Genomic DNA, 10751 nt, shown 5'->3' on the forward strand with positions numbered 1-10751 from the left:
CGGAACTTAGAACATGTGGTCGCTTTGAGATGAGTTAAAGTGTGGATGGGTTTTGTTTCACCTAGAGTAAGAAGTTTTTCTGCTGCCTTTGGTTCATTAAGTGTCTTGTATTCCCTTCAACCCTCTCTCTCCTATTCTTTTAGTATTGTGTATGTCATCTCGGCTCCTCTGTCTCCCATCTTTGGGCTGATGGTGGACAAGACAGGCCGGAACATCTTCTGGGTTCTGTGCGCAGTCGTGGCCACCATGGCTTCCCACATGATCATGGTGTTTACCTTCTGGAATCCGTGGATTGCCATGGTAATGTGTGATCCCTGGGTGGATGCTTTCTGATTTCTGTAAGAACCTTTAAAACCCTGGGTCAGATCAAGACCGCTAGGCTGTAGAAGATGATATGCTCACAGAGTCTGTGTAAGTGGTGATTTCAGCTGAGGGGTGAACAGCTGCTTTCCTTCATGTGTTATCTGATCTCCTCTGAGGATTCATCACAGCACAGACTCCCATGTCTTGTTATGTCTCCCACACTATCCCTTCTCTCTCAGCTGAGGACATCACCTTGCACTTATTTGAGAAACGAGAGACAGTTTATCATGAGCCCCTCCTCCTCTCCTTTCCTAAGTCTTGGTAACTCCTGGCACTGTGTCTGTCACATGGGTGGGGCCTTCATAAATGTCCATCAGGTGTTTTTTTGTTTCCATGTAAAATTTACAATATTGAAATGTGAAGTTTTCTTTTACACGTGTTGGACCAGTTAAGGGTACATTCCAAAGAATAATCTCTGACCAGCCAGCTGGCCCAGTGGACACAGTGCTGAGCCTGGAGTCAGGAAGACCTGAGTTCAGATGTGGCTCCTTCCTGGCTGTATGGCCATGGGCAGGCCATTTAACTCTGTCTGCCTCAGTTTCCTCATCTGCAAAAATGGGAATAATAGCAGCACCTACCTTCCCCTCATGGTTACTGTGAAGATCGAATGAGACAGTAATCGTTAAGCGCTTGGCACAGTGGGCGGCACATAGAAATGCTAGCTGCTGCCGCCACCATCATCGTCCTCATCATGAGCGTCAGTGAAGTGTCGAGAGAGAGAGAGAGAGAGAGAGAGAGAGAGAGAGAGAAATAGCATCTTAACCTGTTGTGGGCCTAAAGCTCTGCCTTGTTGTAAGAAGTTGGGAAGAGTCATAGGATCCCATTGGAAAGAGCGTTTACATTGCTCTGTCTTTTATTCTCAGTGGGTCCAAACAGGGATCTTTGGCTTTCATGTGGATTCAAGGGTTTTTAGAAGGAGGAGGCTGCAGTGTTGGGTTTCTGAAATGTTAAGGGAGCAGTGCAGTTCATCTCAAGTCTGCTAGAGGGGTCTCCACTCAAATAGGGAAAGCTACTTTAAATTGTTGTTTTTTGGAGTTAGGTTGAAAATTAAATTTTTTTTCTTTTAAGAATCTTATTTAGATGAAAAAACAACTCCATTCTTACCTTTGGTTTTTGTGCTTATGAAGGAGAGCAGGTGTCAGGAATTGTCACTTGGTTAGAGCCTGCTGCTGACAATTCGTATATAGCTCTGGCCTCCCTATAGACCCAATCTGCTCTGCTTACTTGCTGAGCCACAGACCTAACTCCAGACCTTAGTCAGCCCCTTTGTGGTGGTGTTTTCGGACATCAGGCCGGAAGGGTGAAGCTGTGTGGATATCAGAGCAAATCCATCATGCTGTTAGGAAGGCACAATTCCCGCATTACTAACTGTGAGCTAAGCCACCGTGTCTGGGTTTAAGGGGATCTTTAAGATATGTTCTCACCTGATTTTTAATACAGATTTGGTATCAATCTCAAATTTTTTTATATATAGCTTCTTTATAATGTGAATTTTAAAACCTCACTTGGCTTTTAGTCTTGTTTTTTCTGGTTTGGAAACATGCTACAAAGAGAAAAAAATGCCTTTTTATGAGTGTCTGGGTTTAAAGGTTTCTTTTTCCATTGCTGTTTCCCATAGTGTCTCCTTGGAATCTCCTATTCCCTTCTTGCCTGTGCATTGTGGCCAATGGTGGCCTTTGTTGTTCCTGAACATCAGCTGGGGACTGCATATGGCTTGTAAGTATCATAGCATGGAGCCTCTTGAGGGTTCTCTGGGGCCCGGTGGTGTACCTCATTTTGTGATACGTTAGCCAGGATGGCTCACAACTTAGATGTGTAACTGGTAGGAAGAGAATCATCTCTTGCCACATAAATCTCCAGCCACATGTGGCCATGGCACGGACATACTGGAGACTGGAAGGTGAAACCCCAGTGTGCTATGAGAATCCACGTCCCCAGAGGGGAGGAATGGCCAGCTCTAGCTCAGAGCTGTTGATCAGGACCCTGCCTCTCCCATTCGAGAGAACTTATGCTGATGGCAGAGTTCCCAAAGTAGGGCATCTCAGCGGTGGTGTCTCGGCCTTCCAAGAGCTCCTATTTGTTCCCTTGGCCATTTCCCTACCATTTTGGTGGAGCTGATGGGATGAGGGCCAGTTAGGTGATGCTTTGGCAGCTTCCTTCCCCTCCTGCCAGTTAAAGACTTCACAGGCTTAAATTTTGGTTCTGTGGGCTCTTGTCAAAGGGAAGCTAAATGAGTGTGAATGTTTTAGGCATCATGGAGTTTTTTTAGATTTTTTTTTTTTTTGCAATGGGTGGGGTAGGCAGGGCAATTGGGGTTAAGTGACTTGCCCAAGGTCATACAGCTAGTAAGTGTGTCAAGTGTCTGAGGCCGGATTTGAACTCAGGTTCTCCTGACTTCAGGGCTGGTGCTCTACTCACTGCGCCACCTAGTTGCCCCCATCATGGAGTTTTTAAAGGCTTCCGAATTGACCAGTTACTTACCAAGTATAAGTGCAGTTTAAGTGTGTGGGAATGTGCCGACGGTAGCTCTGGTTAATGCCATGCTGGAGAACAGCGGAGCCTAGCCTGTTGTTAGCATGTGGCATCCCTTTGTCTCCATCTGCCCTTGGGGAGGGTGTTCAGGGGATGCAATTTGACAGAGATCTCATGGTCCATGCTGCACCTTTGTGGGGACTTGGGGCTTGAAGTCTTGTGATGACATTAAAGATTCCATTGTTGTTACTTGGCCTAAAATTTGTTTAGAGGTTTGTAGCTAAGAATTTGGAGAAATTGTTACCTCATGTCTTGGTGAGGAATTTTGTGGCATGAATTCTTGAAATGGCAAGTGATAGTCTTCATTCGTGTTAGATCTCATGAGGCGAGATATAAAGGGGAGCAGAAGCTGATGACGATGTTCCATGAAAACGACAGTGTTGTTGGGAGTCACTGCTTTCCCACACTTGAGCCAGGGTGACTAGCGCTAGCACCTTGCTTTGAGCAGGCCCGGCACTTGGAGTTTTAAAAGAGACTGGGGTGCAGCAGGAGGTAGAAGCCAGGTGGGAGCCAGGGGTGCTGCTGACTGGGCCCTGGCCACGCAGGTGCATTTAGGGTTAGGGTTCTGATGTGACGGAGGGCTTTGTGGTGGTGATAGAATGAGGCAGGCCCCTTGGCATAGAAAGCCCCAAGGGAGGGAAGGTTGAGAATTCTTGGCAGCCTCATCCCCGGCATAGACTGGAAAAGCCACCAGCAGACAGTGTCCCCAAGGGGGGAGAAGGGGAGATCTGAGGAGAAGTGGGGCTCAGTTGAATTGCTCACCAGTACCCCGACTTTGACACCTGGATCTTTGTGAGCTAAGTAACCCTCCAGGATGACCCTGACCTGTGTCCACACGGTCGTTTTAGCCTTCCTTTACTTGGTGGGCTCCTGACAGCAAAAGGAACAGATTCAGCCTTTTGGTTTTCTGACCGCACAGTTGTAGTTGGATTACTCTCTTCTGAAGATCCCTGGGCTGGCATCTGCCTCCCTGTACTTCTGTGTCAGGGGTTCCAGAAAGGAAGGCCCAGAACCAGTCCTGGGGTCAGTGTCTTTTCATTCTTCTGCCCCACACCATTGGCCCTACACTTAATGCACGTCCCATGGCTGATGGTCATGATGGCGATCCCGAGTCATAAAGGAAGAAATGAAATTATAGTCAGCACACTCTGTTAAGAAAGTAAGAAATAGAACTCTTTCTAAAGGTATAATTCTTAGGAAAAAAACCTTCACATGATGGTGGTTTCATTTATTCAGTCATGTTGGCTCTTGGTGACACCATGGACTGTTCCATGGGGTTTTCTTGGCAAAGCTGCTAGAGTGGTCTGCCATTTCCATCTCCAGTGTGTCCCCATTTTACAGATAAGGAACTGAGGCAGATGGTTAAGTGACTTGTCTAAGGTCACACAGCTAGTAAGTGTCTTGAGGCCAGATTTGAACTCAGGTCTCCTTGATTCCAAGCCCAGTGCTCTATCCACTACCCTGCCTAGCTGCCCCTTACCCACAGCTCTTCTTAACACCTGGCACACAGGGTTTTGAATTCTGGAGGTTTTAGTGTATTGTGAAATTTGATGAAAGGTGTCAGTTAAAAAGACATTTTTAAAAGTAGTCTTTCAGTTCAGCACACGTTTGAATGCTGACTACAAGTGCCTCTTTAACCAGGTTACATCCTAACACCATCGGGAAGTAGGGAAGGTGGCCTGGCTGTGTCCGTGTGAGTCCACACTTCCCCGAGGAGCAGGGCCCTTCCTGCACTACCTCTCGCACCCTCACCATGCCACGTGCAGAAGACACATGGGGCTTCCTTGACAGACCTGCTCCTGGAGGGCATGGTGTCCAGAGCAGAGCCTGGTGTGCATCTGGGGCCTGTGTGCAGGCAGCGGTATAAACCTCCCTGTGCTGAGGAGATAGGTGGAAATAGTTTGTCACTGATCATCAAGCCCTATTATGTCATAAAAATTTCACTTATTGTGTTTACACGTGTCCATGTTGGTAATTTTGCACATAGATAATGTTTTTGCAGCATCTGGGGCAGCAAACTTACATATGCGAATTTTTGTTTCTTAGCATGCAGTCTATCCAGAATCTTGGGCTGGCTGTAATGTCCATTGTTGCTGGTGAAATATTGGATATTTGGGGGTATTTCTTTTTGGAAATATTCTTCATTGCCTGTGTTTCTGGTAAGTACTTGATAATGAATATTTTTGGAGTCTTTTTTTGGTCTCTTGGTAAGTAAGGAAAGGTTCCTTTTGTTCCTGAGGCCAAACTATAGGAAATTATTCAACAGATGTATTGGGTTTTATATGCTCCAGTAGGGTGTGGTGGATAATGTACCTTTGGGGGAAGTGGTTTGGAGACCCTGGAATCTAGGAGTGGAGGTGACTCCCTCTGTGATTTGGGGTATGGCTCCTTTAGTTTAAAAAAATGACAGTTTTCAGACCCTGCCACAGCACAAAGATTCTTAGTATGGGTTGGAGCAGTTCTTGGTCAGATACCAAAAAGATGCAGCATCAGGACTTGGGAAAGGGTACAGGTGATGGCGGAGGGGATCTTGGCATTTTGCCGTCTCTGATGCTCCCCTCGGCTCCTTGGGAAGAGGAGCTGCGAGCTCTAGATTTGCTTTGTGGTTATAGGTATAATGTGCTGACCTGTTTCCTCACGAGACTTTTCTCCTCTCTTGTTTTTCCTCCTAGTCTCATTTTTAGCAGTGGTTTTGCTGTACTTGGTGGATTGTACTCGAGGTAATATTTTGGTGTAATTCAGCTCTTCTTTTAATTCTGGGTGAAGTTGGGGTGTGGGGAAGAAGGATTTCTCTAGGACCAATAGAGTATTCCATATCCCAGTGGCAGAAATACATTGAATTCAGTATTGGTTTATGAATCTGTTCAGCGTTTTCATAATTTGTCCCACTAATAGTTTTGTGAATTTTGAATGTCATTCTGAAGGTGATGTTGAAACACAAGGCATTTGTGTAACAGACTTTAGAACCCTGGGTGCTGCCGCTTGATCGTTTGAAATGATGTCATTGTGGATGGGGATTCTTTTTTTTTAATTTATTTTTTATTTTTAGTTTACAACACTCAGTTCCACAAATTTTCTCCTCTCCCCTCTGCTCCCCCCTCCCCTCCAAGACAGCATGTAATCCAATATAGGTTCTACATATACCTTCATATCAAACTTATTTTCACAATGGTCAGGCTGTAAAGAATTATAACCAATGGAATGAACCATGAGAAGGAAGAAACAAAACCAGAAAAGAAATAAAAAAAGGAAAATAAAAGAAAATAGTTTGCTTCATTCTGCATTCAGGCTCTGTAATTCCTTTTCTGAATGTGGATAGCTTTCTTTTGGAGCTGTCTTTGAACCGTGTATTACCGAGAAGAGCCGAGTCTATCAAAGTTAGTTATCACAGATATCATATGATGAGGATTCTTTTTAACCCCCGTAGTTTCTTTTTCTGTCTTAGTTTCTGTATGTACATTGCTAGAAGTTATATATTAGTTTTTTGGATACTGTGTTGTGTGTACTGCCTGCCCTAGAATGTCAGTGCTTTTGTTTGCTGTCAGGTAAGTCCCCTGGAATATCTAATGTTGCCACCCTGGGGGATGGGGAAATGTTAGGACATATGTTCTTTAAAAAGTTATTTTCTCCTTTTCTATCATCTTTTCATTTTGAGCAGCATATTAAAGAGGGGCACATTTCTACCCTAGCTTTAACAAAAGGTGCTAATTTGTTTCATGTTCTCCATTTTATCGGAGGAACCATTTCATTCCCTAAAGGTTGTTCATGGGGGCTCACTGTTTGTATTTAGCTCATGTTTAATGGACTTGATTTTATATGTTTCAGTTCAGTCCTACAAAAGAATACTTAAACATACACATGCATATACACACTCCAGCCATAGACCAATTTTATTCCTACACACACACACACACACACACACATCACTTGGAAGATTGAATTGCATACATAAATATACATGCATGTGTGTGTATGTATGTATATACACACACATACATACATGTGTGTTTGGTATAATGAAGACAACATTAAATTTGGGGTTAGCTCTGGCTTCAAGGCCTGCCCTGCCGCTGTCTGGCTGACATGTAATGAGTATATTTGCCCTTCCCAGGTACCTCTTGGGGAGGTAGCGGGAGCAGTAAAAGACCAGCTGTGCCCTGGAGTGCTGGTCTGTGCCTGTTAGGAGCCTGTTCTTGTTGCTTGAGTGTGAGCATTGACCTGATGGAGGGTCTTCTCCCTTCTTGTGTTGTAGGAGGCAGCCTTAATTATACTTCCAGACAAAGGCTGGAGCTGTCCATGGTGACTCATGCCAAGTAAGTGTTTGAAGGCAAGAGGTTGTGAGTGTGTCCTTACCTTGTTAACCTATTAACTATGGGCTGTGAAGCTGATTAACTTTCATGCTAACTTGGTGATGACCCTGTTTCCCATTGTCACAGATAGAGTGACTCTTGAAATACTTTAATATAGAGCAGCTTAGTAACATGGAGCCCCTGACCGTGTGCATTGGAGGGAGGTGGGGTGAGTCTGAGCTCCAGCGGCAGATATTTAGGAAGCTGCTGTCTCAGACCTCGGTGCTTATAAGAAGGGACAGAAGCTCTTTTCCTGCCGTCATGTGTTGGCACATAAGTGGTGTTTGGCATTGGTGATCCTGCCCCAGCAGTGGTGGCATCTTTGGGTCATGGTGCCTGGCTAACAAGGCATCCAACAGGCTTAGTAACCAGTCACCCAAGAATTGTACTTTACTTGGTTGTGCATTTTCTGTAAAAATAGCCCTTGTTGTCAAGTGTAAACATGGTATTTAAGTGAGGCCCAATATTTAGAACAATACTTAAGAAACTAATTGCAGAGGGCCAGTTAGTTTCCTTTCTCACTGTTCTTGAGCTCTTCCCCTCTGGGTCTATCCCCTGATGGATGAGGAGAAGGAGCAAGGCAAGAATCACTTGGGTTACTGAGAATTAGAATTGTGGCATGTGGTGCTTCAGGGCAACCTTTGCGGGGTGGGGAGGGGCATGTGTGTGTGTGCGCGCGCGCGCACATGCACATGTGCATGCATGCATGAGAGTAAAGGGATAAGACTAACCATGTGTGCATGAGAGTAAAGGGACAAGACTAACTTTGTCAGGGAAACTGTTAATAGGAAAATGTGAGTTTCTTAAAGCCCCACTTTTGCTTATTATCTACCTTGGAGATGTCTGTGGCCACTGCGTGTAATGCTTAAATCAAGCAGATGCTTTGTTGCCATCTAGCCTGGCTGTCACTTTATAGCCTCATTTTCTATCACATGGAAAGACTCCTAGTCCCTTTTAGAAAGTATTTAAAACTCTGTTTGGCCTTGGCAATCGAAGACCTGGGTTTGCATCCTGGTTGCTGGTCAGATGACCCCCTCTGTGACCTTGGCCAAATTACTTTCTTTTGGGGTCCTGATCTCTGTAACATGAGTGGGGGTGGACTGCGAGATTTCTGGGGTCCTGCTATCTTACTCTGATTTGGGTGCTCAGCATCCCATGATTGTACCCATATCTGTAATCATTCATTTCCCCTTGAGATAGAATGGATTTCATTCTTTGTAGTGCTCCTACCTTATATGCGCAGCACCTCTTCTTTCTGACAGGGAGGAAAAGGCCTAGATCGCCAACTTTCTCTGTGTCTTCTAGTGACACTCTTAATGCTTCAAGGGTAAAAAGAAGGCATTTGGTTTTATTCTAGATATTGCTAAATGAGGTCCACATTTTATGTAATATTCTCTAGTTGTTGTTAAAATGCTTTAAGATGTCTTAACCTAAAATATAGGGCTTTTTTTTTTTGGTTAGCTTGGCCTACCGAACTCATTAGAAAAGTTCTGTATCTGACTGAAAATTCATTTGAATTGGATTTAATCGAACTATCATCTGAAGGGGCCAGGTCCACTAGGAATTCATTTTCTTTTCAAAATTAGCCTCAAACAGATTCCATGGTTCAAGGTCTATGTTTCAGTTAACATTGTATTTATTACTCTGTCTTTGGAGGTTTAAAGACATTTGAGTTAGCAGCTTGTAAAACATTTCATTTTAACCCTTTAACATTTATAAGCTTGTTTCATGGGTTGTCATATCTAGAGTATTCGTCCTTAGGGGGCCAGCCCATTTGTGATGGGGCCTCCCTGATTTAACAACGCTGGGCCTTGGAAAGCAGGCATCATCTCTTTTTGGGACTAGCCCCGAATGAAGCCTGTCTAGCAGCTAGAGCAGCATGCAGATCCTAGGGTCATTTCCAGGCAATCTCTCTGCTCTTCCTAATAGGCTATGGTATTGGGTTCAGATTGACTGCTTTGGAGAGACATTACCCAGGAAAGTAAGCTAGATTGAGGAGTCCTGCTTCGACTCCTCAGTAAGGTGATGTTGTCATGTACAGAGACACTGAACACAAGGAATGATGCAGGAATAGGGGAGGGCAAGATGACCGTCACGTCAGAAAGTCTCTGTTCCCTTTCCTGTGGGGGAGCTGATATTGTAACGGGAGGGAAGTTTATACAGCATTGGTGATGGTAGTATCTCCTCTAAGAAGTATCAGAGCAGCAAATGCCATCTGGGGAATTGCAGTGACAACAGCCCGTAGGCCTGGACGGGAGGTGGTCCAGAGCCCTCCCCTCACCTAGTTGGTGATCCTCTCTTCATGTGTGTTGGGGTTTTGGCCTTTACAGAGCAAGACAGAAAATTCCAGTATTGGACACCACTGAGATGGAGGCTCTGCATGCTTTTTAGGACCCTTCTTGTGAGTCCTCATGAGTTCTCCCATTTCTTCCTCATCACTCATTTTCATGTGTTTTTGCAGATGAATTTGAAGAGCAGTCATCACCAGAGAGGCAGCTGCATCCTGTGCTTGGGAGAGCCAGACACTGGGGAAGCAGTTACAGTCTGGAAAGGGGAAAGGGGCCCTTTGGGAATCACTTCTGTCATGTGCTGAACAGCTTCTTTCTAAAGTTCTTTCCTCCAAGTATATTTCTGTAAGATGATACGTTATCTTAGATCATGTCTTTTGTGTGGTTTGCTGCAAAAGGATTACCCTTAATTGCTTGCAAATGATTTATTAGTGTCCAGGTCCAGCAGAATGCTCTGGAAAGCCTTGCTCCACTTTGCCAGGGGCAGTAAATAAAAGGGGACAAGATGGGCTCTGTTGAGGGACTTCTCACTAGGTCATCTCATTTTCATATTTTCTGAATCTGGAAATTGGAGTTGGTTACCTTTTTTTTTTTTAACCAAAACCAAACAATTCAACAAGCCCCAATCAACCAAAAGAACCCTAAAGTTTTATATCGAATAAAATGGAGTATGAGTTGAAGTGTATATTTGCTTCTATTTTTGTAATGGGGAATGTGCAACTAAAAGCTATTTTTATTTGGGGAAAATTCATTAATAATCATGACTAGATCTCCTTAGCTAGCTAGAGCTATTTTTCAATTTCTTAACCTCTCTCTATGTCAGAGAGGCCCCGTTGGCAAAATATTTTTTACATATAATGACTAAAATATGTACTAATTAAGATGACGATTGTATATCTTTATACAAGTAGATAAAAAGTTACAAAAGGAAAAATATTCTTATTTTAATAAATGTTTAAGTGAGCATTTGTTTTTATCTTTATGCCATGAATAAATAGTATTTCCAATCTTAATTAGAAATTAATAGGTTAGCCAGAACAAAGAAAATGTGGACAAATTATAATCACTGAATTAATTTTGGAACTCTCCCCAGACTAGTAACATTCATATTTTTTGGCTTCTGGAGAAACAAGACATAAAGCCATCCTCTTAAAAAAAAAAAAAAGCAAAGGATGGGGTGGAATCCATATTTGCGGCCTAAGTCTGTGGGTTGGTAATA

The 10751-nt window shown here is 43.8% G+C and overlaps 1 protein-coding gene across 2 annotated transcripts in view; it reads left to right on the forward strand.

Annotated features, from left to right (window-relative positions):
* MFSD1 (major facilitator superfamily domain containing 1) overlaps window positions 1–10217 on the forward strand; it is a 29141-nt gene extending 18924 nt beyond the window's left edge. For both annotated transcript variants that reach the window (XM_036756879.1, XM_036756880.1), the window contains exons 11-16: window positions 144–300; window positions 1982–2079; window positions 4942–5054; window positions 5568–5615; window positions 7148–7208; window positions 9706–10217. In XM_036756879.1, the coding sequence (XP_036612774.1) occupies window positions 144–300; window positions 1982–2079; window positions 4942–5054; window positions 5568–5615; window positions 7148–7208; window positions 9706–9709 (481 nt within the window). In that variant the 3' untranslated portion in view covers window positions 9710–10217. The remainder of the gene's footprint in view (window positions 1–143; window positions 301–1981; window positions 2080–4941; window positions 5055–5567; window positions 5616–7147; window positions 7209–9705) is intronic.
* Window positions 10218–10751: the final 534 nt, after the last annotated feature.

This window comes from Trichosurus vulpecula, chromosome 4 (genome assembly GCF_011100635.1).
Source record: "Trichosurus vulpecula isolate mTriVul1 chromosome 4, mTriVul1.pri, whole genome shotgun sequence".
NCBI classification, from domain to species: Eukaryota; Metazoa; Chordata; class Mammalia; order Diprotodontia; family Phalangeridae; genus Trichosurus; species Trichosurus vulpecula.